The following is a 27,287-nucleotide window of genomic DNA, read 5'->3' on the forward strand; positions in this document are numbered from 1 at the left end:
GGTTCAAACGTGAGCCCCACCAACTCCTGTTACGACGTTGAGCACGTTCTCTAGCCATCGCGTCCAGATATTCTAGGCGCAGATGCTTCTTGCTTTAACTCCCATGCCTTTGGTTCATTCGGCAAATAGCTTTACCTCCATGACAGCAGAGTCACTGAGCGTAACTTAAGTAAATAAAACAACCTAACGAGTGTCTCCAGTTTGCCAGCTAGGGAAACAGTTGGTGAGCAGATAGATGACATCGCTGTTTTCAAGTCTGTTCGAGGGTGAAGACGAGTATGCAGACGATCATGACGGAGTGTGGTCGGCCCTCTGACACGCAAGGGCAGGGGGCACAAGCACTGGGCGCCCGACCCCCGTTTAAAGTGTCAGGGAAGAATCCCTAGGGCATATCTAAGACGCAGCCTGAATTAGCCAGGCAAGGACAGCAGTGTTTTTGCTGAGCGGCACGTGACAAGGACCCAGCAGCACAGAGAAGACTCCGCCATGTTACAGGGCGCAGGGGTCTCACGCAGCCGGGGTGTGCGGTGCAAGGCGGGAGTGGCGAGAATGAAGGTTAGGGAGGGAGGCGCAGCTCCCAACGTGCAAGCCGGGCAGACCTGTCAAAGAGTCACGTCGGGTTCTCTTCCCAGTGTAGGAGTGGGAGGTGCTGGTGAGAAGTGACGGGAGCCTGGCCGGGATGCTGGGGACAGCGGTGCACAGTGCAAGGTTAAGGAAGGTGTTCCTTTCGCTTTCTTGGTCATTCCGGCTGTTTTAAGGTGGGAGACAGTGTGAATTTCCAGTACTGATGGGAAGGAGCGTGAAACAGAGTGCAGGAGAGGTGAGGATGCGGGAGGAGACCCCCTACGAGGGGCTGCAGCTGGCGGCTGGGTGTAGGCACGCAGCTCTGTGGAGAGGACTGAGGAAGTGCGCGTGCTGGCGTTCTCAGAAAGACGGTGCTGCCTGCTGAGCAGAGGGGTGGGAGCTCCTCGGAGGCTGACTCAGGAGAGGGGCACAGATGAGGTGTCGGGGCTCGGGTGCCGGCGGTGGCAGTGGCGCGTCGCAACTGAGGACCTTCAGGAGGGAAGATCGACAGCCTTTGACGATTGTTAGATTAGAGGGGAGGTTCTAGGTGTGAGGAGAGGGGAGGTTCTAGGTGTGAGGAGAGGGGAGATTAGAGGGTTGGGATATGACCACATGGTGACCCGGGAAATCCAATCAGGAAAACTGGGTAACTGCTGGAGAGCCCAGAGGTCTGAGCTCTGTGGGGAGCACAGTGTGTGCATCCCTGCTCCCGTTGTACGGGCTTTCTCAGTCCAGGCGCAGACATGTAGAGCAGCCATGAGATTGACCTTGGACTGGAAGTTTCCGTGACAAGTGTGATAAAGGCCAGCGTGTAAGAGCTTTGAGGGTATTAGCAAGATAGTGGGAGATACCACAGCCCAAGGAAGTGAAGACCCGAAGGGCTGTTAGACAAAAAGAAAGAAAACACTGGCCGTCCTTTTGATAAGAGGAGGAATAACTGAGTGGGAGGGCTAATGATCAGGGATCAGGGTCTCACACGGGGAAGCCTGAATCTAATATTGTAGTGATGAAATAGCTCCTAGTGAGGCAGAGTCAGGGTTTGCGTAGTTTGTGGTTGAAGTGAAGTAGAGAGGAAGTAGGCTCTCTGCAGGGGTGTTGAAGTCGCCCCCGATGACGGCAGGATTGGGGTGCAGAGGTGACGAGAGCAGTGGTCCCAGACGGGGCAGGACCGCCTGCCGCGGAGAACCGTGGACTTCTGTGAGGGCACCTTTTCTTTATGCAAAATGGCTGAGGACGCTGGGGATGTACACCTGACATTTCTATGGAACAGAAACCTGTCCTGCATCCCACACGACTTCCCAGTGTCATGCCAGATGCTGAGGGACTCATAGATGACTCACCTGTCCCATCTCAGGGGAATTATTTTTACGCTGCACTTAAACATACACTGCACGTTCTTTGTAAAAGTTTTATTTTCTTCTCTTTGATAGCCTTGATGTGTGTTGTATCCCTGTTTCCTTATTAAGGCTGCTTTTTCCTCTCTTTCCTTAGCATATTCCAGTAAGACCCATCTGTGTTTCCATCGAGTTGCTAGACTTTATTCTGATGTTCACCTGTATCCTTGGGCTTTCATCTCCTGTTCTTTCTGGTACAGGATGGCTGCTTGTCTTTTTATTACGCTGAAGTCCAGACTTATTTAGAATAAGTAGGTGCAGACATCTGACTTCATTTTCTCCAGTCATGCCCGAGCATTTACATATCGAAATACACATTGTTTTATTGTAAATTACTTTTTGATCCCTCATATATTACAGCTAGGGCGTTATATTAATTTGGAGGGAGAAAGTATATGCACTAGCAAGTTATATCAGCTGTGAATGCCATTTCAGGATAAAACTGGGATATTACAGAGTATTCTTTTTTTTTTCTTTTTTTTGGTGGGGGGGGGGTACACGGGCCTCTCACTGCTGCGGCCTCTCCCGCTGCGGAGCACAGGCTCCGGACGCGCAGGCTCAGCGGCCATGGCTCACGGGCCCAGCCGCTCCGCGGCATGTGGGGTCTTCCCGGACCGGGGCACGAACCCGCGTCCCCTGCATCGGCAGGCGGGCTCTCAACCCCTGCGCCACCAGGGAAGCCCCAGAGCATTCATTTTAGAGAGAGACTTGAGAACCACTGTCCTGGGGCAGCCGCGTGTGGGAAGGTGGACGGCGCTGGCGAGTGGCCAGCGGGGGGCAGTTCAGTTTGTGCAGGCGGAGGCCCCTTCGTCTTGCTCCCAGCTCGCCCCCACCCAGACCCCCAGCTGCTCTGCTCTGTCCTCCTGGGTGTTCTCCATTGTCCAGCATAAAACCCCATGCTTTTCAAAGCCTGAAAGAGTAAGTAGGCAAGGGAATGAACCCTTGAATACCTGGGTGCAGTGCTAGTTACTAGACATGGGTTTTCATTATTCCGCCCAAGAAAGGGAGCATGGTTCCTTTTAGGATTAGAATGAAGTCCAGCCAGGGCTCAAGGACGAGAACGTGTCCAGTGTCTTAGTCCTTTCAGGCCAACACAGCAAAATATCACAGCCCAGGTGGCTTATAGACGACAGGCATTGATTTCTCACGGTTCCGGAGGCTGGAAGTCGGAGATCAGGATGCCAGCAGTGGGGGCGAGGGCTCTCTTCTCTCCTTGTGTCCTCACATGGCCAGGCGCTAGGGGGCTCTGTGACATCTCCTATAAGAGCACTAAGCCCGTTTATGGGGGCTCCACCCTCGTGACCTCAGAACCCCCCCGAGACCTTTGCTTCTAACAGCATCACGTTGCGTTAGGGTTCCAACATGTGAATCTGGGGGGGATACAGACATTCAGACCACAGCATGGGTGTCGCCAGGTGAGGGAGTGTTGAGGATGGGCATGTAACGGAGGGCAGTCTGGCCCTGCGGCTTGCGTTCTGCTCAAGGCGTGACACCGTCACCAAACAGACCTCGATGGCAGGGCTGTGAGAAGCTAGCTGTCTGGGGCTTGTGCCCTTCTAACTCTTGATTTCAGACTCATATTTGAAACCACTCTTCGTTTTCTGGCCCCAGTCTGTTCATTTTGTGTGACTCTCCCAACCCAGTTACTTTCTCTGAAGGCGGACTTCACTTATCTTTTAATCTTCCCAGCGTTTACTATATGCCTTGTTCACGACAGGTGTTAGTATGTGCACACTGATTGAAGTACATCAGGTCTATGTAAGTTTTCAAAGGCTTAAGGACCAACTGAGAATAAACAGTGCTGCAGAGGAGCTTGGCGTTGCGCTGATGGTTCTGCAAGTTTAAAATGCACGATTAGGCGTTTGCACCTAAAATAAAATCAAGGTTCAAAGATTTTCTTTTATTAGGATCTAAAAACGTTTAAAATTGTGTAATTCCTTTGTTTTAGGTGCACCTATTTTTTAAGCTCTTCGGGATACCATTACCTGTTAATGTACTCAGATACCCTTTAAAACAAAGATTTCTAATCTTTTTAATGGAAAGATGGGGATTTAAATTTAAAAAGTAGAAAAGCGAAATACAAGAAAACCAGGAAAAATAAGGAAACAAAAAGTAGAAAATCAAGCAAATAACTCCTAGTTTTTTCTTACGTACAACTTAACTAGAGATAATCTGTTGACTTGGGATGCATGTGAAGTCGGATACACGTTTTCAGTCTGTCTTAACGGATCATGTCAATCATAGCAATGTTTATATGGTGTTCTGTTCAGGAGTGAATTTCTGTTTTCCTGTTTTTCAGGTCCTGTAGGGGTGGGTTTGAATGAACTGAAACGAAAGCTGCTGATCAGTGACACACAGCACTACGGCGTGACGGTGCCCCGTAAGTTCTGTGCCGTTTGCTGCTACTACTGCTGGCCCAGCACGTACACAGCATGTGTGCTGCAAAGCCCTGCTGTCAGCACTCACATGTAGACCTCACCACAGCCCTGGGGAGTAGGGAGTGACAGTGTCCACATTTTACAGAGGAGGGAACTGAGGCACAAGAGTTCAGGGGTTTGCCCCAGATGACACACATCACTGGCAAGGTGTTTGTTGCTTTCAGCTTCCCTACTCGCATTTTTCATGGTGGATTTTAATACAGGTATGACATCAAATTATTACTTACAAGTGTTCTGCTCAGTAGAAGTTTATTCTGTTTCTTCAGTTTCCAGAGTTTTCGATGAGCTTTAAGATTAGAAGGGCCAAACTGCAGAGATTGAAGGAGGCTTCTTATAATTGTTTCTTAATTACTTTTCATATTGTAGTAATTGGCAATAGTAATTTTTCATGGCCATATAATCCAAATGTGGTAGGCTTCTTTTCAGTATACAGAATTAGGTCTATTTTTATAAAAGTGGTTTTCACAGGCATTCTTACAAGTGAAATGTGATCCTGGAAGCATTTTGATACCCAGAATAAATGCCATTTGACTACTTAATAGGTTGATGTTAGGGAACCATCTAAAAGACTAGATTAAATGTTGGCTTTTTAAGTGGTTTTAGTAATGTTAAAAAAAAAGTCATTTGTATAATGCCCTTAGCAATGTTCTCTAGTTTTGGACTAGTTGAACTTTATTTTAAAATTATAGTTTTCTGTTACCTTGTTACGCCTGTTACTGCATTTTTCCAAGTTATTTTTTGTAATCATTTTCAGCCATAAGTTATAGGGCTGCTGGTTTCTACCAACAGAGATGAAAGTAAAGGAAACTGGAAATATGGAATTAAACAGTTTCTTTTTATTTCTACTTTAATTATGTACTTCTCTCACAAAAGCTGAATTGCAATATACAAGTCATTAGAACATTTTACAAAACAACTGTTAAGCTTACAGGTGAGCAATTACAGAAGAAACCTAGAAGATGGAAAACAGATTACAAAGGAAAAAAAACAAATTAATTTCCTACTGTGTCTTCATTGCCCTTATTTGTCTTATTTTGCCCTCCCAACAACGGTGTAAGATGGGCAATGTCTCCATGTCACAGAGGAGGAAACAGGTGAAAGGATACTTTGATTGGCTCAGAGGTCCCATAGGCAATAGTTGCACTTGGATTTGAAGCCAGGTCTTGCGTTCTCCCTACCATATAATGCTGCGCAGCCCTTTGCAGCTCCAGATTCTCTTTACTGTAGCCCAATTAGTAGTAAAAACTAATTTCTTTTGAAGAGGATAAAGGTTAATAAGGCTGCCTATCAAATGTAACCCTCCATGATAATTTTGGTATTACTCAGGGCACTTTGGACTCAGTTAATCCAACTATTAAAATACTGTTTGCATCTGAAGTTGTTATAGAAGTTAACAACATCCAGAAATGTTCTGGGGCTGAGACTCTCCGAAGAAATCCCTAAAGGAGTAATTTTCCTTTTTAAACAGGTGTTAATGTCAAAAGATCCCCAGAACGCAGGGTTTTCCATACTTGCCTGATAATAAGAGTCTCTTGAGGTTCTTATGAAAAGATTACAAGGCCTTTCCAAAGAGATTCTCCTTCTGGAGACCTGACAGAATTCCTGAAAATCTGTATTTATAGCACGTATCCCAGGTGATTCACTGTGTCAGTCATGTGTGAGAAATACAGCCATAGCATCAAATGAGGATGATTTAATTAAGAAGCTATTTTAAGAGCAGTTTTGGAATTTTAGATTGCTTTGCTTTGTAAAAGACTTTTAGGTAGAGTCGTGATCATCTGGAGAAAAATTATTGCTTTGATTATACCACCGGTGTTCTGTTTGATGTTTAAATTCTCTGTTCCAAAAAATGTACCAGATATCCACCAGAAGGGGTAAATGGAAAAGATTTGGAGCAGTGGAACTCTCGCACATTGCTGGGGTGGGGAAGCAGAGTAATTCAGCCACTTTGGAAAAATACGGATCTGTTGAGGCTGAGCAAACCCGATACCCTGTGACCCAGCCGCTCCGTTCCTAGGACACTCCTTCCAGAAACGCATACAATATGTACTCAGACATGCATAGAAACGGTACTCAGAAGAGCTCAAAACTGGAAGCTACCCCATTGCCCATCAGTAGTAGACTGGATAAGCAAATGGTGGTATATTCACACAGAGGGATGTTGTAATGCAGTGATAATCTGCTACCGCATGCAGAAGTACACATGACTCCCACAAACATTATGCTGAGCGAAAAGAGGTCGACAGACGCAAAAGAGAATGCGCTTATGACGCCCTTTTTATAAATGCAGGAAAGGCAGTGCTAATACGTGCTGTTAGAAATCTTGAGGAGGTGGGTTGGAGGGGGTTCTGCGTCCTGGCAATTTTCTTCTTCAGGGTACTGGTTACACGGGTGTATTTGATGTGTGAAGATTCATCGGGCTTCCATGGGAACTTCTCTGTATATTATACTTCAGGTTTTTAAACATAAAAAAGAAACACTTGGTAGTTAATTGTTGATTTAGTTAATGTCCTGGTTTTGATATGTACTATAGTTATGGAAGGTGTTACCCTTGGAAGAAGCTGAGTGATGGTTACATGAGGCCTCTATGTGCTATTTTTGCAACTTACTTTGAATCTATGATTATTTCAATTTAAAAAAAAACTTTTTGAAGGGATGCTAAATTAGGTAAATGCTATTTCTTTCGTGCTAAAATGGATGAACAAACTATATGAACTTTTAAAACGATCCACATAGCCATATTAAACATGCCAGGTTGCTTTTAAAGAAAGTGGTCAGAGCCCCTGATTTCTGCCTAAAAATGCTTCTGTGTGGGAAATTTCATCCTTGATAAGCAGCATCAACATTGTTTTAAGGCCCCAGTTTATCATAACCAGTCTATATGGCTATTAACGTAGTCTTTCAAAAGGCTTTTTCAGTAAATTAAAACAGTTAACAAAGCGTTGTTAGAGTGGATATCAAATGCTTGATGGATTCCAGAGTGTGTATAGTCTGGAATCCGGGTGCTCTCTCAGCCAGCCACACCTGGTAAGCACTCTCTGTGGTTTCTCATGAAGGTATATGTTACGGTTACATGTTGTCAGAGGTTTCAAAGGCCTCATGCTCTAGAACACTTCTTTGTACATAGGATATCTCTGTTGAGATTTCTAAAAATATGCATGTATATTGCAAGTTAGGGGACCAGTTAAAACTTTTTTTTTCTTCTTCTCTCACCATGGCGGTTATTCTGGGGTTTTGTTGGGAGCACAGGAAGACAGTGGAGTTCATTTCATGTTTGTTTGATGTTTCTTTTAAACGATAAACATGGCACTTAAACAGTGAATCATGGCGAGGTAGTGGCCTGTGTTGTGGTTTGATGCCCATCTTTGCCTTCTAATTCCTTCTCGTAAGAGCTTTCTGACCTCTGATTGAGGATTGCTCACGTTAATGAGCGTATGAGATTCCTGTGGTGCCTCGTTACAGTTAGGCAGTAAAATTCTTCACCGCTAAAACCACATCAGACCTGGATAGTTCAGGTTGATCATGATAAGCAATTTGGTTGTAGATGTGTTACCTTGTAACTGTGTTTAGCAGTGTCATAAATGTCTTATTCACTTGATCTGGGTCTAATAATATTTTTAACCCTCCCAAGGGGATTCCATGTGTCCGTGCAGTAATCCTTAAACTGTGTGTTCCAGATTTTCAGTGTTCTGCCATTAAAATTGAATAGATTTTTTTGTGTTTTTTTTTTTGCGGTACGCGGGCCTCTCACTGTTGTGGCCTCTCCCGTTGCGGAGCACAGGCTCCGGACGCGCAGGCTCAGCGGCCATGGTTCACGGGCCCAGCCGCTCCGCGGCATGTGGGATCTTCCCGGACCGGGGCACGAACCCGTGTCCCCTGCATCGGCAGGCGGACTCCCAACCACTGTGCCACCAGGGAAGCCCTAAAATTGAATAGTTTTATTCAGCCTTTTCTCAGTTCATGAGAGAGATTACTGCACACGAAATCCTCGGTTTTGATTGCCAGCAGTACATTTTTCTTAAGCCTGCTATTTGCTAAAGGAATACCAGCAACGGCAGTAACAATTAAGTAATAAATGAGTATCAGCCCTAAGCTCCGAAGGAGGGTCTTGCACTAACTTTAGTATCATGTATATTCGTGGATGCGTATTATGTTATATACACTTTAATAGAGTCTGTTTTTCTGCTGTGAAATTCATTCTCAGCTTTTATGGTAGAATTAAATTTATCAGTATTCCGTGCTGTTCAGCAAAGCAAGTGACCTTCTGTAAAGGGCAGCACCACCTCGCGGTGCCCCTCCAGCAGCTCTGAGCGTTGTGTTAAAATACGCTTGCTAACTAAATAGCAGGGAATTTAAATTTTGGATGTCATTTAAACTCATTTGGTTTTATAAATCTATTCCTTTTTGTGTTCGGTTACTTTTTTCCCCACTTCCCTTATTTTTCCTTTTATAACATTATTGAGATATAATTAAAATAAATAAACTGCACATATTTAAAATGTACAATTAGATCACCTATATACACACAGGCGAAATCATCACCACAGTCAACATAATGAAATTTCCATCTCAGAAAACGTCCCTGGGCCCTTTGTAATCCATCCTTCCACCCCTGTCCCCAGGCAACCACTGATCTGCATTCTGTCACTGTAAGATTAGTTTGAATATCTAGCATTTCTTATGAATAGAATTATACAGTACGTTCCTCCATTCTTTTCTTTTTCACCTGGCTTATTTCACTCACCTTGATGAGTTTGAGATTCACCCGTGTTGTTTCATAGATCAGTAATTCATCCCTTTGAATTGCCCAGTAGTCTGCTGCATGGAAATACCACAGTTTGTCTATCCATCCAGTCACCTGTTGATGGATACTTGGGGGTTTCCCCACATTTTTGACTATTACAAGTAAACCTACTATGGGCATTGTATTCAAGTCTTTTGATGGACGTATTGATTTGTTTCTCCTGGGTAAATAAGTAGAAGTAGAATGGCTGAGTCATATGGTAACTGTAGGTTCAATTTTTTAAGAAACTGTTTTCCAGAGTGGTTATGCCCTTTTACAACCGACTAGCAGTGTATATAAGACCCAGTTGCTCCATGTCCTTGTCGACACTTGGTATAGTCGGTCTTAAATTTTTGTCAGTGCACCGTGTGTAGTGATGTCTCATTGTACTTCAATTTGCATTTAACTCGTGACTGTGATGTTATCATTTGGGTTCTTACTGACTTTTGAGAGTTCTTTGTATATTCTGAAAATGTTCTTTATCTGATAAATGGGTTACAGGTGTTTTCTTCCAGTCTGTGTGGCTTGCCTTGTTAGTTCTTCATGGTGTTGTTCAAAAAGCAAAAGTTTTTAATTTTGACAAAGTCTAAATTATCACATATATTTTCTTTTATGTTTTGTGCTTTTTGTGTTCTATCTAAAAATTCTTTACTATCTCCAGTTCACAAAGACATCCTCCTGTTTCTCCTACAAGTTTTATAGCTTTAGGTTTTACATTTGTGTCTTGATCCATTTCAGGTTATTTTGTTATGTTATTGTTTAGCAGACTTGCCGTGTTCCTGACCTCAGGAGAAATTCAGTCTATTACCATTAAGTGTGATGTTGACTCATTGATGACCTTTGTTTGCCAAGACCTTTTGTCACAGATGGGTGTTGAATTTTTTTCTAATTCTTTTCCTGCATATATTGAAATGATTGTGTCTTATCTTTCATTCTGTTAATAGGGTGAATTCCATTGACTTTCAGATGTTAAGCCAACCTTTCTTATGATCCGGAATCTTTATATATATATACACAAATAGAATTTGACTTGCTGAAATTGTTAAGGAGTTTTGTGCCTAAATATGATGCATATTCGTCTATCATCTTATTTTCTAATGTGTTAGATTTTGCTGTTATGATTGTACTAATATCATAAAATGAATTAAGCAATGATTCCTCCTCCTACCTGCAAAAAATGTTCATGTAAGATTAGTGTTATTTCGTCCTTGAATGATTGACAGGCATCATCTGTCATCTAGGCCTGAAGCTTTCTTTTGGGGAAGGTTTTTAAAAGTAAATTTGATTTATGTAATAGATGCAGGGATGTTTAGATTTTTTTGTCTCCTCATTTCAATTTTGATTCATTGTATTTTTCAGGAAATTTGTCCATTTCATCTAAACTATCAAATATGTTGGCATTAAATAGAACATAATATTCTCTTATCCTTTTTAATATCCAGAGGCTCTGTGGTAATAACCCCTTTTTCATTCTTTATATAGGTGATTTTCTCTCTTTTTCTTGATCAGTGTAATTAGATTTTAAAATTTTGTTTGTCTTTATTGTCTTTTTTTCTATTTTGTTAATTCTTTTTCTGTTAAAATTATATTTTTTGTTTTTCAGTTTTATTGAGATATAACTGATATATAACACTGTAAGTTTAAGGTGTACAGCATAAGGTGTTCACTTACATATATTGCACAGTGATCACCAACATAAGTTGAGTTATAGAATCATCTCATATAGATACCAAAAACAAAAGACAGAGAAAGAAAAGTTTTTTTCCTTGTGCTGAGAAATTTTAGGATCCATTCTGTTAGCAACTTTCATATATTCAGTGCATCAGTGTTAAGTATAATCATCATGGTGTACATTACATGCCCAATACTTACTTATTTTATAACTGGAAGTTTGTCCCTTTTGACCACCTTCATCCTGCCCGCCTACCTACCTCCAAACCCTCCCACCACTTCTGATACTCACAAGTCTGATCTCTTTTTCTTTTTTTTTTTAACATCTTTATTGGAATATAATTGCTCTACAATGGTGTGTTAGTTTCTGCTGTATAACAAAGTGGATCAGCTATACGTATACGTATATCCCCATATCCCCTCCCTCTTGAGCCTCCCTCCCACCCTGCCTATCCCACCCCTCTAGGTGGTTGCAAAACACCGAGCTGATCTCCCTGTGCTATGCAGCTGCTTCTCACCAGCTACCTGTTTTACATTTGGTAGTGTACATATGTCCATGCCACTCTATCACTTCACCCCAGCTTACCCTTCCCCGCCCCATGTCCTCAAGTCCATTCTCTATGGCTGCTTCTTTATTCCTGTCCTGCCCCTAGGTTCTTCAGAACCATTTTTCTTTTGTTTTTAGATTCCATATATGTGTTAGGATACGGTATTTGTTTTTCTCTTTCTGATTTAATTCAATCTGTATGACAGACTCTAGGTCCATCCACCTCACTACAAATAACTCAATTTCATATCTTTTTATGGCTGAGTAATATTCTATTCTATATCTGTGCCACATCTTCTTTATCCATTTATCTGTCGTTGGACACTTAGGTTGCTTCCTAATGTCCTGGCTATTGTAAATAGAGCTGCAGTGAACATTGTGGTACATGTCTCTTTTTGAATTATGGTTTTCTCAGGGTATATACCCACTAATGGGATTGCTGGGTCATACGGTAGTTCTATTTTCAGTTTTTTAAGGAACCTCCATACTGTTCTCCGTAGCGGCTCTATCAATTAACATTCCCACCAACACTGCAAGAGGGTTCCCTTTTCTTCACACCCTCTCCAGCATTTATTGTTTGTAGATTTTTTGATGATGGCCATTCTGACTGGTGTGAGGTGATACCTCATTGCAGTTTTGATTTGCATTTCTCTAATGATTAGTTATGTTGAGCATCCTTTCATGTGTTTGTTGGCAATCTGTGTATCTTCTTTGGAGAAATGTCTATTTAGGTCTTCTGCCCATTTTTGGATTGGGCTGTTTGTTTTTTTGATATTGAGCTACATGAGCTGCTTGTATATTTTGGAGATTAATCCTTTGTCAGTTGCTTCATTTGCAAATATTTTCTCCCATTCTGAGGGTTCTCTTTTCATCTTGCTTATGGTTTCCTTTGCTGTGCAAAAGCTTTGAAGTTTCATTAGGTCCCATTTGTTTATTTTTGTTTTTATTTCCATTTCTCTAGAAGGTGGGTTAAAAAGGATCTTGCTGTGATGTATGTCATAGAGTGTTCTGCCTAGGATTTCCTCTAAGAGTTTGATAGTGTCTGGCCTTACATTTAGGTCTTTAATCCATTTTGAGCTTATTTTTGTGTATGGTGTTAGGGAGTGCTCTAATTTCATTCTTTTACATATAGCTGTCCAGTTTTCCCAGCACCACTTATTGAAGAGGCTGTCTTTTCTCCATTATATATTCTTGCCTCCTTTGTCAAAGATAAGGTGACCATATGTGCGTGGGTTTATCTCTGGGATTTCTGTCCTGTTCCATTGATCTATATTTCTGTTTTTATGCCAGTACCATACTCTCTTGATTACTGTAGCTTTGTAGTATAGTCTGAAGTCCAGGAGCCTGATTCCTCCAGCTCCGTTTTTCTTTCTCAAGATTGCTTTGGCTATTCGGGGTCTTTTCTGTTTCCATACAAATTGTGAAATTTTTTCTTCTAGTTCTGTGGAAAATGCCAGTGGTAGTTTGATAGGGATTGCATTGAATCTGTAGATTGCTTTGGGTTGTATAGTCATTTTCACAATGTTGATTCTTCCAATCCAAGAACATGGTATGTCTCTCCATCTATTTGTATCATCTTTAATTTCTTTCATCAGTGTCTTATAATTTTCTGCATACAAATCTTTTCTCTCCTTAGGTAGTTTTATTCCTAGATATTTTATACTTTTTGTTGCAGTGGTAAATGGGAGTGCTTTCTTAATTTCACTTTCAGATTCTTTATCATTAGTATACAGGAATGCCAGAGATTTCTGTGCATTAATTTTGTATACTGCTACTTTACCAAATTCATTGACTAGCTCTAGTAGTTTTCTGGTAGCATCTTTAGAATTCTCTATGTGTGGTATCATGTCATCGGCAAACAGTGACAGCTTTACTTCTTCTTTTCTGATGTGGATTGCTTCTATTTCCTTTTCTTCTCTGATTGCTGTGGCTAAAACTTCCAAAACTATATTGAATAAGAGTGGTGAGAGTGGGCAACCTTGTCTTGTTCCTGATCTTAGTGGAAATGCTTTCAGTTTTTCACCATTGAGGACGACGTTGGCTGTGGGTTTGTCATATATGGCCTTTATTATGTTGAGGAAAGTTCCCTCTATGCCTACTTTCTGCAGGGTTTTTATCATAAATGGGTGTTGAATTTTGTCGAAAGCTTTCTCTGCATCTATTGAGATGATCATATGTTTTTTCTCCTTCAGTTTGTTAATATGGTGTATCACGTTGACTGATTTGCTTATATTGCAGAATCCATGCAATCCTGGGATAACCCCACTTGATTGTGGTGTATGATCCTTTTAATGTGCTGTTGGATCCTGTTTGCTAGTATTTTGTTGGGGATTTTTGCATCTATGTTCATCAGTGATATTGGCCTGTAGTTTTCTTTCTTTGTGACATCCTTGTCTGGTTTTGGTATCAGGGTGATGGTGGCCTCGTAGAATGAGTTTGAGAGTGTTCCTCCCTCTGCTATATTTTGGAAGAGTTTGAGAAGGATAGGTGTTAGCTCTTCTCTAAATGTTTGATAGAATTCACCTGTGAAGCCAGCTGGTCCTGGGCTTTTGTTTTTTGGGAAGATTTTAATCAGTTTCAATTTCAGTGCTTGTGATTGGTCTGTTCATATTTTCTATTTCTTCCTTATTCAGTCTTGCCAGGTTGTGCCTTTCTAAGAATTTGTCCATTTCTTCCAGGTTGTCCATTTTGTTGGTATAGAGTTGCTTGTAGTAATCTCTCATGATCTTTTGTGTTTCTGGAGTGTCAGTTGTTACATTTCTAATTCTATTGATTTGAGTCTTCTCCCTCTTTTTCTTGATGAGCCTGGCTAATGGTTTATCAATTTTATTTATCTTCTCAAAGAACCAGCTTTTAGTTTTATTGATCTTTGCTATCATTTCCTTCATTTCTTTTTCATTTATTTCTGATCTGATCTTTATGATTTCTTTCCTTCTGCTAACTTTGGGTTTTTTTTGTTCTTCTTTCTCTAATTGCTTTAGGTGCAAGGTTAGGTTGTTTATTCGACATGTTTCCTGTTTCTTAAGGTAGGATTGTATTGCTGTAAACTTCCCCCTTAGAACTGCTTTTGCTGCATCCCACAGGTTTTGGGTCGTTGTGTTTTCATTGTCATTTGTTTCTAGGTATTTTTTGATTTCCTCTTTGATATCTTCAGTAATCTCTTGGTTATTAAGTAATGTTTTATTTTGCCTCCATGTGTTTGTATTTCTTACAGATTTTTTCCTGTAATTGATATCTAGTCTCATAGCATTGTGGTCGGAAAAGATACTTGATACAATTTCAATTTTCTTAAGTTCACCAAGGCTTGATTTGTGACCCAAGATGTGATCTATCCTGGAGAATGTTCCATGAGCACTTGAGAAGAATGTGTATTCTGTTGGTTTTGGATGGAATGTCCTTCAAATATCAGTTAAGCCCATCTTGTTTAATGTATCATTTAAAGCTGTGTTTCCTTATTTATTTTCATTTTGGATGATCTGTCCATTGGTGAAAGTGGTGTGTTAAAAGTCTCATACTATGATTGTGTGACTGTCGATTTCCCCTTTTTTGGCTGTTAGTATTTGCCTTGTGTATTGAGGTGCTCCTATGTTGGGTTCATAAATATTTACAATTGTTAATATCTTCTTCTTGGCTTGATCCCTTTATCATTATATAGTGTCCTTCTTTGTCTCTTGTAATAGTCTTTGCTTTCAAGTCTATTTTGTCTGATATGAGAATTGCTACTGCAGCGTTCTTTTGATTTCTATTTGCATGGAGTATCTTCTTCCATCCCCTCAATTTCAGTCTGTATGTGTCCCTAGGTCTGAAGTGGGTCTCTTGTAGACAGCATATGTACGGGTCTTGTTTTTGTATCCATTCATCCAGTCTATGTCTTTTGGTTGGAGCATTTAATCCATTTACATTTAAGGTAATTACTGATATGTATGTTCCTATTCCCATTTTCTTAATTGTTTTGGGTTTATTATTGTAGGTCCTTTTCTTCTCTTGTGTTTCCTGCCTAGAGAAGTTCCTTTAGCATTTGTTGTAAAACTTGTTTGGTTGTGCTGAATTCTCTTAGCTTTTACTTGTCTGTAAAGATTTTAATTTCTCTGTCAAATCTGAATGAGATCCTTGCTGGGTAGAGTAATATTGGTTTTAGGTTTTTCTCTTTCATCACTTTCAGTATGTCCTGCCACTCCCTTCTGGCTTGCAGAGTTTCTGCTGAACGATCAGCTGTTAACCTTATGGGGATTTCCTTGTGTGTTACTTGTTGCTTTTCCCTTGCTGCTTTTAATATTTGTTCTTTGTATTTAATTTTTGATAGTTTGCTTAATGTGTGTCTTGGCATGTTTCTCCTTGGATTTATCCTGTATGGGACTCTCTATGCTTCCTGGACTTGATTAACTATTTCCGTTCCCATATTAGGGAAGTTTTCAACTATAATCTCTTCAAATATTTTCTCAGTCCCTTTCTTTTTCTCTTCTTCTTCTGGAACCCCAATAATTCGAATGTTGGTGCGTTTAATGTTGTCCCAGAGGTCTCTGAGACTGTCCTCAAATCTTTTCATTCTTTTTTTTTTTATTCTGCTCTGCAGTAGTTGTTTCCACTATTTTACCTTCCAGGTCACTTATCTGTTCTTCTCTCTCAGTTATTCTGCTATTGATCCCTTCTAGGAATTTTTAATTTCATTTATTGTGTTGTTCATCTTTGTTTGTTTGCTGTTTAGTTCTTCTAGTTCCTTGTTAAATGTTTCTTGTATTTTCTCCATTTTATTTCCAAGATATTGGATCATCTTTACTATCATTATTCTGAATTCTTTTTCAGGTAGACTGCCTATTTCCTCTTCATTTGTTAGGGCTGGTGGGTGTTTGCCTTGCTCCTTCATCTGCTGTGTGTTTCTCTGTCTTCTCATTTTGCTTATCTTACTGTGTTTAGGGTCTCCTTTTTGCAAGCTGCAGGTTCGTAGATTCCATTGTTTTTGGTGTCTGTCCCCAGTGGCTAAGGTTGGTTCAGTGGGTTGTGTAGGCTTCCTGGTGGAGGGGACTAGTGCCTGTGTCCTGGTGGATGAGGCTGGATCTTGTCTTTCTGGTGGACAGGTCCACGTCTGGTGGTGTGTTTTGGGATGTTTGTGGACTTATGATTTTAGGCAGCCTCTCTGCTAATGGGTGGGGTTGTGTTCCTGTCTTGCTAGTTGTTTGGCATAGGATGTCCAGCACTGTAGCTTGCTGGTCGTTGAGTGCAGCTGGGTGCTGGTGTTGAGATGGAGATCTCTGGGAGATTTTCATCATTTGATATTATGTGGAGCTGGGAGGCCTCTTGTGGACCAGTGTCCTGAAGTTGGCTCTCCCACCTCAGAGGCAGAGCCCTGATGCCTGGCTGGAGCACCAAGAGCCTGTCCTCCACATGGCTCAGAATAAAAGGGAGAAAAAAACGAAAGAAGATAAAAAATAATAAAGTAAAATAAAATAAAATAAAAAATAATTATTAAGAAAAAAAATTTTTTTAAGTTAAAAAAAATGGACAGACAGAACCCTAGGACAAGTGGTAAAAGCGAAGCTACACAGACAAAATCTCACACAGAAGCATACACATACACACTCACAAAAAGAGAAAAAGGGAAAAAAATATATATATCGTTGCCTCCCAAGTCCACCTCCTTAATTTGGGATGATTCGTTGTCTATTCATGTATTCCACAGATGCAGGTACATCAAGGTGATAGTGGAGCTTTAATCCGCTGCTCCAGGGGCTGCTGGGAGAGATTTCCCTTTCTCTTCCTTGTTCTCACAGCTCCCGGGGCTCAGCTTTGGATTTGGCCCCGCCTCTGCGTGTAGGTCGCCGGAGGGCGTCTGTTCTTCGCTCAGACAGGACGGGGTTAAAGGAGCCGCTGATTCGGGGGCTCTGGCTCACTCAGGCCGGGGGGAGGGACGGGCGCGGAGTGCGGGGCGGGCCTGCGGCGGCAGAGGCCGGCGTGACGTTGCACCAGCGTGAGGCGCGCGGTGCGTTCTCCCGGGGAAGTTGTCCGTGGATCCCAGGACCCTGGCAGTGGCGGGCTGCACAGGCTCCCCGGAAGGGGGTGTGGACAGTGACCTGTGCCCACACACAGGCTTCTTGGTGGCGGCGGCGGCAGCCTTAGCGTCTCCTGCCCGTCTCTGGGGTCCGCGCTGTTAGCCGCGGCTCGCGCCCGTCTCTGGAGCTCCTTTAAGCAGCGCTCTGAATCCCCTCTCCTCGCGCACCAGGAAACAAAGAGGGAAGAAAAAGTCTCTTGCCTCTTCGGCAGCTCCAGACTTTTCCCCGGACTCCCTCCCGGCCAGCCGTGGCGCACTAACCCCCTGCAGGCTGTGTTCACACCGCCAACCCCAGTCCTCTCCCCGCGCTCCGACCGAAGCCCGAGCCTCAGCTCCCAGCCCCGCCCGCCCCGGCGGGGGAGCAGACACGCCTGTCGGGCTGGTGAGTGCCGGTCGGCACCGATCCTCTGTGTAGGAATCTCCCCGCTTTGCCCTCCGCACCCCTGTGGCTGCGCTCTCCCCCGCGGCTTTGAAGCTCCCCCCTCCGCCCCCCGCAGTCTCCGCCCGCGAAGGGGCTCCTAGTGTGTGGAAACCTTTCCTCCTTCCCAGCTCCCTCCCACTGGTGCGGGTCCCGTCCCTATTCTTTTGTCTCTGTTTATTCTTTTTTCTTTTGCCCTACCCAGGTACGTGGGGAGTTTCTTGCCTTTTGGGAGGTCTGAGGTCTTCTGCCAGCGTTCAGCAGGTGTTCTGTAGGAGTTGTTCCCCGTGTAGATGTATTTCTGGTGTATCTGTGGGGAGAAAGGTGATCTCCGCGTCTTTACTCTTCCGCCATCTTGAAGCTCCTCCCTTTCTCGGTTCTTTTCTGTTGAATAATAGAACGCTGCATCCCGATATTACGAATGCAGCGTTCTATTGAGCCCAGGTCCTGTTATAATATTCTGGAGAAAGGTGATGTTTTATTTGAGCTGTAACCGACTAGTTTATTCTTAGACTGTAAGTTTCGGCTCATTTTCTGTAAGTTATGGCTTAAATCTCACTTCAATTCTCTAAACGTCTGCCGTGTTGGTTTGGGTCTGCCCTGTCATGTGTAGTTCAGGGATAGTTTGCAACTTGTGTGCATAGTGCAGATCTCAGCTCCGTTCTCTAAGCCTTCTCTCCATTGGTCTGGCTGTGTTCTGTACTTCCACTGCTGACGGATTAGGCCGAGGCTTGTGTATTCTAATCTTAATTCACTTCTTACAACTTCACTCTGCTGCTTTGAGTCTGGGCTGCATGTGTACGGCTTAGGGGTTATTCTTAGGCCAGTGCTGGTTTGTGCACAGAATTAGAGTATTTCCTTCTCTAGCTCTCTCCCTTCCTGGGTTCCTTGCACACTCTTCAGCTCACGGGGGTGTTATTTTTTCTGGTCTTTTTCACCAGGAAGTCAGGGCTTCTATTGGAATTTAGACGCACATTCCTCCATGCTGCTCTGTGAATGAGCCCACCCCTAGGGCAAAGCTAAAAGGAAATAAAAGTTAAACCCTTCCCCAGGGCGCTTGACTCTCTTCCACAGTTTACCTGCCTTTTTTATTTTCAAAGTGCTCAAAACAAAAATAGATGTTTTGGGTCCAGAGGTTTTAGTTGTAATCAGCAGGAAGGATGGACTGTAGTCAGTTTTTCACGTGCCATATCAGCCTGCAGTTCCTTAGGGTTTTGTTTTTAAAGTTATTTTCTGCTCCATTATAATTCAGTAGCAAACAATTAGGCAAAATTGCTGAAAGTTTAGAAGTTCACTTGTATTTCAAGAAGATGTTTATGATTTTGCAAAGGAGAAATGAATAGCACATAGAAGTCTTTGACTTTGATTGGGAAATTAAGCATTGATGGCATACACCATGTGCCCTGTGCAGAAAATAGTAAAATAATTTTAGAGTTTTTACCTTTCAACCTAGTGGGCAGTAGACTTGCTTACAATGAACAAAGAATCAATATGACAATAATAAGCATATTATTTGCCAAAGAAAGGGGTTTTTCCTCAAGGGTTGAAATACTATTTTTGTTTAATTAACATATTAAAGCCCCTTCAGATAATTAATAGCATAAACATAATGCAACTTAATTTTGAATCCATCTTCAAATCAATATAACTTTAATATCAGTGGAAAAACTGAATTAATGGGATTCCTATATTTTATTAGCTAATTTGCTTTTTAAGTTTTAAAATCTTATTTAAGAAAAGTCCTTTAATCAAATATATGATAATTTCTTTTTTAGTATTTTACTTAGGGTAGCTGATGCAGACCTCTCTGAACTCTTTTTAATTAAATCGCAGACACCACCAGACCAAGGAGAAGCCAGGAGAGTGATGGGGTTGAGTATGTCTTCACTTCCAAGCATTTGTTTGAGACCGATGTACAAAATAACAAGTATGTGGACTTCTTTTAGAATCTTTGTAGAACTACTGTTTTTAAACATGTGCCCATATGTCTAGTTGTAGACAACTGAGGGTTCCCTTCCGTTTGAAATGAATTTTCATTTTTATAATAATATTTGAAACTGATAAAAAGAGAATTCAGTTAGTGGTTATTACCCATCTTTGCCTGTAATCTTTTACTAACCTAGAGCTGTTGTATATCTGGTAAATTGAATGTGTCGGGATTATTTTGCTAATGTATTATTGTGAGATCGTCCTACCCCTGTAATTGAATCTTAACGTAGAATTTAGATAGAACTTTATTTTAGTAACTAATAACTGTGTAATAGATCCCTAGTTCCAGTCTTTTCCACGTACTCCCTCTCTCTCATTGGCTCTTCAAAAAACCAAAGTAATGTTAACCATCTTGCTTGTGCCACATCCTCTAGCAAGCGCTGAGCCTCCCAGCCCCTGGGTTTCCATGTGCTGAAGCGTGGGTATCTCAGGGTATCAGGGAGCAGCGTGTGCTCTACTGCAGGATTGTGGGGCTTTCTTGAAACATCGCAATGCTCTTTCTGTGTTTGGCACAGCGATTGGGTTTTTACAGCACGTTCTCAGCTGTCCTGCTCGCGTTAGCCACCAGCCAGTCCTCCTCGAGTTCTAAAGCTGAGCTTGGTTGGTCTTTCGTGTGCAGTGAAATTTCAGTAGTTTTTATTGTTTGGCTTATTCACTGTTTTATTGCATTGCATTAGTTCTGAAAAAGAGGTGATGGAAAACATCAGAGTCCCGCTGGACTAAAGTGCTTTTTTTCTGCTTTAGTGTAATACAAGCAAGTGTTACTGATTTGAAAAAATAAAACAGGATTTTTTTAAATTGACATTCTGGAGTACTTGGACCTAGTTATTTTATTAAAAGCAGTTTAAAAAATCACATATTCAGCAAAAACGTCTTTTATGTATGAATTATGTCTGCCATATATGATTCACAAATGATTCTCATTTCTACAGGTTTATTGAATATGGTGAATATAAAAACAACTATTACGGCACAAGTATAGACTCGGTTCGGTCTGTCCTAGCTAAAAACAAAGTTTGTTTGTTGGACGTTCAGCCTCATGTAAGTGAACAGTGACCTATTCAACACCCTTGAAGCCCATGTAATCTACCACACTTGAACATTTCAGTATGGGGAAAATCTGAAATCTGCTCACTTCTGGCATGTAGGTGGCTTTCCTAAGGTGACAAAAGCATTTAAATGTCAGTTGAGAAGTTTCTGCTGAAAAGAAGCCCATGTTGTTATTAGGAAACAGGGGTCAGGGAGGCCTCGACATTTGTTTGTAACTCTCATTTAGATTCAGTGTTTGCCAAGTATAATGTCTCTTAGATATTTCTTCTATGTATTTTGTATTTAAAAATGTGTTGCATTATATGTATAATGTATTTCATGTATGCATTGTTATAAGTGTTCATCATTTTTGACAGTGGACATTTTGGTTCTCAGTCCTCTTTCGTTGATTTTGGTTCTGTAAATATTCTAGAAGTGTAAACTGCCCGGCAAGAGCCGTGGGCATCTCACAGGAACTGTACCAGGTACAAGTCGCCAGGTGGAGCTCGCCTGGCACCCTGGGAACTCATGTCACGTGGACTGAGTGCCAGTGGGTGAAGCAGTGCACTTCCCTGTCTCACCACAGACCCCCAGCAGAGACGCAGCCCACAGCATTCTCCTCGTTACCCAGAGGCAGTGCTGTGAGCTTCGTGAAAAGCAGGGGCCTTGCCCTTTGTAGGGGACTCTGAAGGGCAGAATGAAAGAGGAGGGAGACCTCAACCTGAGATCAGGAAGAGGCTTAAACAGGATGGTTGGAAGACTTTCGTGTAAAGAAAGTTAACTCATAGCGTCTTTTGGGTATCAGATCTAAAAACTAGTTTTCTGGTATTTTTAGCTGCTTCTCTTCAGTATTAATTATGGCATATTTCAAAGCACTTTTAAAGACAAGTTACATTCTCCACCTTTTGAGACGTGTCTATTACATTTAATTGTCAACAACTGATTGAACAACAATATATGGAAAGACCTGCTAACCTTAATTAGGAAATAATTTTAAGGAATTTTCTCCTTAGAAAGAAAATTCAGTTTTGTTATAAAACTTACTCATGACATTATGAAGAAATGTAAGAAAACTTATTTTCTTCATTGCAGACAGTGAAGCACTTAAGGACACTAGAATTTAAGCCCTATGTGATATTTATAAAGCCTCCGTCAATAGAGCGTTTGAGGGAGACAAGAAAAAATGCAAAGATTATTTCAAGCAGAGATGAGCAAGGTGCTGCAAAGCCCTTTACGGTGAGTATGAGGATGCTTTACTGAAAGTACACAAGCGGGAGTTAAAATCATATGTGCAGGGCTTCCCTGGTGGCGCAGTGGTTGAGAGTCCGCCTGCCGATGTGGGGTACACGGGTTCGTGCCCCGGTCTGGGAGGATCCCACGTGCCGTGGAGCGGCTGGGCCCGTGAGCCGTGGCCGCTGAGCCTGCGCGTCCGGAGCCTGTGCTCCGCAACGGGAGAGGCCACAACAGTGAGAGGCCCGCGTACCACAAAAAAAAAAAAAAAAAAAAAAAAAAAAAATCATATGTGCAGTAGTGACTGCATTAGGGAGACGGCAGTAGATGAAGGTGAGATCCAAACACCCACGCGAGACAGAGCTGTATTTAGGCGCTCGCGTTCAGTGATTGCACTGTAACTGCTTTCTCGGCTTCTGTGAACGACCTTCATATTACACTGACTCTAAGCTATTTTGTATGCTATTATGTACACTTATAAAATTTTTGAAGGCACATGTGAAAGGTCAGACCACTGAGTTTTCAACTAGCCTTATTTTTAAAGGGAAAAATACCAAAGTCAGGTACTATTACTCATTATTAATAGTCTAGATGAAAATTTAATAACTTGCCTTGTCTGTTTGTATCAACATCATATTTAGCATAGTGAAAGAGAAAGCATCGTTTTGGGTGTAGGACAGTAGACTTGCATTATTCAGTCTGTATTTGTATTTCCTTTGACTGTTATCAGAAGTGGCAGCCGTGGTTTGTTAATGACGAGAATGACTGGCAGGGCCTTTCGTTGTTTTTTGTTTTTAACCATAAGACGATGTTTTCTACTTTAGACTCAAAAATAAAAAGCAGAGAAATTTAATGGCAGAAGGTTTTTTCCCCTCCCTCTCTTAATTAACTCATCTTTAACTTTAGTCTGTATTAATTTGTAAACTATTAATTGTGGGTACCAAGTACAGATAATGTTTTTGATTCCCAGTATTTTAAAAATATCTTTTTTCTAAAGTACTGACAATACACAACCCTACTGAACAGGTACTGTTACATGAGGTTAATTACTCAGGGCTCTGGATTAACACTAAAATTAAAATTTCTGTTGTGAAAATCTTCTGTGACATTGAAATGTAGACTCTGAAAAGACTCCAAGAAGTCACAGTATAAAGAGTTACTGTACTATTTATTATAGTATTGTACTATGTGAAGATTTCTCAATGAAGATAATAAATGATAACATAAGATTTAACTCACGTTTATGTTTATAGTCTTGTTTCATAATCAACTAAAATTCTTACTGGTTTCAAAAATGTGAGTATGAAGGGCCCCGACCCACTTCCCACTTCTACTGAGATGTAGAAGGACATAAGTGTCCTTTCATAAATGTATCCAACTCTGAAAAAGTAGTTTGTTATACATTCCTTGCTATGAATAAATGTGAACAAGGCAGGCAAAGCCTAAGGGTAGACAATTCTCCTTTAATACTGAAATATCCCTGTAATGATAAGCGAGTGACTAATTATCCTGAAATTTAGGTAAGGCAGGAGTTTTGCCTCTTGTCAGGGCAGTTTAGTTACAAGCAAATAGAGAGGGTATGGCTTCTGAAGAACTTATAGTTAAAGAGGATAATTTTCTTTCGTGGCTGAGGTGAAACAGTGAACACAGAACAAGATTAGATAAACGAGTTGTGCAGTATTTGCATTGACGTGACGTGATAAAACTGCCTGGTTAACCAGTTTTTTAAAATACTTCTTTTTGTAGGAAGAAGACTTTCAAGAAATGATTAAATCTGCCCAGATAATGGAAAGTCAATATGGTCATCTTTTTGACAAAACTATAGTAAATGATGATCTCACCATGGCCTTCAGTGAGCTTAAAACAACTTTTGACAAACTGGAGACAGACACCCACTGGGTTCCAGTGAGCTGGTTGCATTCGTAACTAAGGGAAATTTCCATAATTATCTTTTCTGTAGAGTGCATGATTAAATCAGTTACCATTTTGGTGGTAGGGTTTTTTAATCTATATCACTGTTAAGATGTGCAATCTTGGTTAAAATTGATGTGTTGGTTTTGTTTGTATCTTTTTACAGCCTTATTTCAAGCACAGTGTTTGAGTTTAAGGTCCAAAGTCAAAATCTGCCCAGTACCGTATCCTCGTTTTCTTGACCGTGTAGCTCTATCTCCAGAATGGGGTTGAACTTTTCAGAGAGACATAGCTGGAGAATGTACACGGGAGTTCAGTGCTTCAGCTGGTCTCCGACGTCATCACTGCCTTGGAGTTTGCATGTCAGCCACTGAATACGTTCAGTTCACAGTCTTCAGGAGCCAGACATCATCATAGAGGCGCCTGGGCTGGCCGTAAGGCCGAGTCCTCTTACTATTCTGCAAGTGCAACCTTTTTCTTACGTAGACACAACATATTCACAGTTACAGTTTGAGAAGGCCTTATGAGTGCATATATCAGTGACTCGACAAATGTTTAATAAGGGAAGATGGGCTTTTAAAAATTACTATGTATGAAGCTAAAAACCTTTCTTTATGGCTTAAGAATGGTGATTTCCTGGGGCAAGTAAGATTACAAAGGACATTTTTATTTGTAAATCCTCAGACAACATTTCTGGACTCACCAGAAATTCTTGAGCCAGTTATCTGGCTTTGGGTTTTCCCAATAAATTATAAGAATGATTCCTATTCTAAAAGTAGGTTTTACTTGTTACTGCTACAGTTAAAGAAAATGTGATCATTTTTCAAATGTGTGCAATTGATCACAATATATTTAAATTGCACTATAAGATATATTTTAGAAAACTTTTCATGTAATGTTATTTCTTCGTCATCAAAATATTTAACACTGGCCAGATACCATCCTAGTCTTGCCATTTTTAAAGAAGTTTAAGAAAGACTCTTCTGTTGTAAATATTTAGATGGGATCTCTCATTTTTCTTCGATGCTACTCATCTTCAGCGAGTAAATTATACAGCTCAAAATACCAGAAATGTCCGTAGTTGTATAAGAGAACGTGTCCTCCCATTCTTGCATGCCGTAAGACCCTGTCAATCAGAAATCATTGCATCTGTGACTTTCAAACAGAAAAAATGATATTTTTTGTTGATTTGTAAAGAGAGTTTAGATGTCCTGTTTAAAGAAAAAGTGTAGTGAAATTTTATATATTTATGAAATATTTGAAAGGCATATTTTTTTAATTATCAAATGAGGCTATTCATTAAATAAATAGTATGTAAAGACATCATAATTTAAGATAGTAGTTTTATAGGTCAGGGTCAACATTCCATGTAAATATTTGACCTTTATTCATATGCAGATCCACAGGTGTGTTCTGTGTGCACAGTTGATAGCATCACTCACTGAGTTTCCTTCAGACGTGTCAAATTTCATACCCTGATACACACTCACAGCTAAATAGTTAGATAACCAGACATTGTTACTTGACAGCATAATCCAAACAGCAAGGTCTAAGTTAATTAACTAAATAGCAAGCAATTTAGTTTAAAAAGGGGTTGGTGGGTTGCCAGATCTAATATTGAAGCCATACTTTATAGTTGTGTGGCTGGTCTAAGAAAGTACAAATCTTCCTTAGGTGGTTTGGGTAGAATATTCTCTTTGAACATTGACTGAAATTTCCGAAAAATCAGGACTTCCTAGGAAATGAATTATAATTTAGGCAGTCCAAATTCTTTGTTCAGAAATAGTACCTGGTTTGCTTTTTTCATTTACAGACAATTGCCTCAATTCTTTCCTGCGGAGGTAGAGATAGTGTAACGTGGTAGAAACGGAGTCCTTTTTGGTGGTGGTGGTGGAGGTGTTATAGAAATATATTTGTCCAGGCTTTCTCCCTTTTTACACGAGAGCTGGGCAGTATTTTTTTAAATAATGAAAAGAGGTACTTCAGCAATTTGAAAAATCTTTTATCGGGTAATATACATACGTGGTCTTGCAAGTGACGTTTACATGGCCACCTTGATGCTTAGAAGGAGATTCAGTTAAAATTTAATGCGGCAGGGCCAACTCCATGGCCTCTGACTAATGTTGCAAAGGACCCTTGATTCTGTACTTATGCATCCTCAGCTCCCTCTCCAGCAAGGACAGACTAGTTCTTCAGGCAGCTTGCTTCTGAGACAGTGTCAGCCACTATTTGAGAGAACAGGAATATTGGGTTTTTTAAGTCCATGTATTTAAAATCCAAGATCAAGAAGATAATTCTGTATTCCCATTATTAACATACTGGAATCTTTTTTTTTTTTTTTTACCATTATTTTACTTACCAATATAGACATTATCGATATCTTTAAGGCTGACCTTCCTGGCATCGTGTAATGATTGAATGTATCTAAATTGTAATAATTTAAAATTGACAAACATGTAAAACGAAATTATGTTGTTAAAAGTTTCCTGAAGATAGAGTTTTATTATTTATTTTCTTTTTGACTAGTAAGAGTTTATAAATAAAAGTCATGGAAAACCTTTGAGCTTAATAAAGTATCTTCAAATTATGTGTGTGCTCTCTTGAAGATGCTCTTGCACTTGGCATCTACTTCACTGTTTCCAATGGTGGAAAAAATTGTTTTTTTAATGACACCAAGTGATATATTTGAACTGGCTCTGTCTAAAATTAAATTTCATATTTGTTTCAAACATTAATTGGTTTCATCCAGGTTGTTGGAGAGGTGGACTTCACTAGCCTTGCTCTTACCCACACAGTCCAGCCACTTAAAGCTGCGGAGCAAAGAATGGCATGGTTGGTCCCAGCCCGTCCGTGATGGGGACACCCCGCCCCGCCTCTTTCCGTCAGGCATTGAGCGGCACCCACATCCTCTGCCCCTGTTCCAGGTAGGCGAAGTAGACTTTTCCAGCTCTGCATGTGAGGACAGACTGCCACCTGCTTATACAGACAGGCTGAGTGGCACTGGCCTTGCTTGAGCAGCTGAACAAGTTAGCCCAGCTCTGCTTCCACTGAGAGGCTGTAGGATGTAGCAGTTAGGGGCGTGGGATCTGGAGCTGGATTGTTGAGTTCAGATGCTGCCTATTATGAGTTTTATAACCTCATTTAATCTCACTGTCGTTTTCTCACCAGAAAATAATGGAGATAATAAGAGTGCTTACCTCATAGGATTGTTGTGGGCATGAAATGAAAGAATTGATCCGTGTAATGTGCTTGGAACAAAGCCTGGGC

The 27,287-nt window shown here is 41.1% G+C and overlaps 1 protein-coding gene across 5 annotated transcripts in view; it reads left to right on the forward strand.

Annotated features, from left to right (window-relative positions):
• The window catches only part of MPP7 (MAGUK p55 scaffold protein 7), a 253,485-nt gene extending 226,892 nt beyond the window's left edge, over positions 1–26,593 (forward strand). For 4 of the 5 annotated variants that reach the window (XM_060163543.1, XM_060163535.1, XM_060163566.1 and 1 more), the window contains 5 exons: positions 4,258–4,338; positions 19,695–19,788; positions 20,783–20,891; positions 21,972–22,115; positions 23,856–26,593. In XM_060163543.1, coding sequence (XP_060019526.1) covers positions 4,258–4,338; positions 19,695–19,788; positions 20,783–20,891; positions 21,972–22,115; positions 23,856–24,035 — 608 coding nt within the window. In that variant the 3' untranslated portion in view covers positions 24,036–26,593. The remainder of the gene's footprint in view (positions 1–4,257; positions 4,339–19,694; positions 19,789–20,782; positions 20,892–21,971; positions 22,116–23,855) is intronic. The other variant, XM_060163558.1, reaches the window with a different exon arrangement.
• The last annotated feature ends 694 nt before the right edge of the window (positions 26,594–27,287 follow it).

Source organism: Lagenorhynchus albirostris, chromosome 1 (genome assembly GCF_949774975.1).
Source record: "Lagenorhynchus albirostris chromosome 1, mLagAlb1.1, whole genome shotgun sequence".
Lineage (NCBI taxonomy): Eukaryota > Metazoa > Chordata > Mammalia > Artiodactyla > Delphinidae > Lagenorhynchus > Lagenorhynchus albirostris.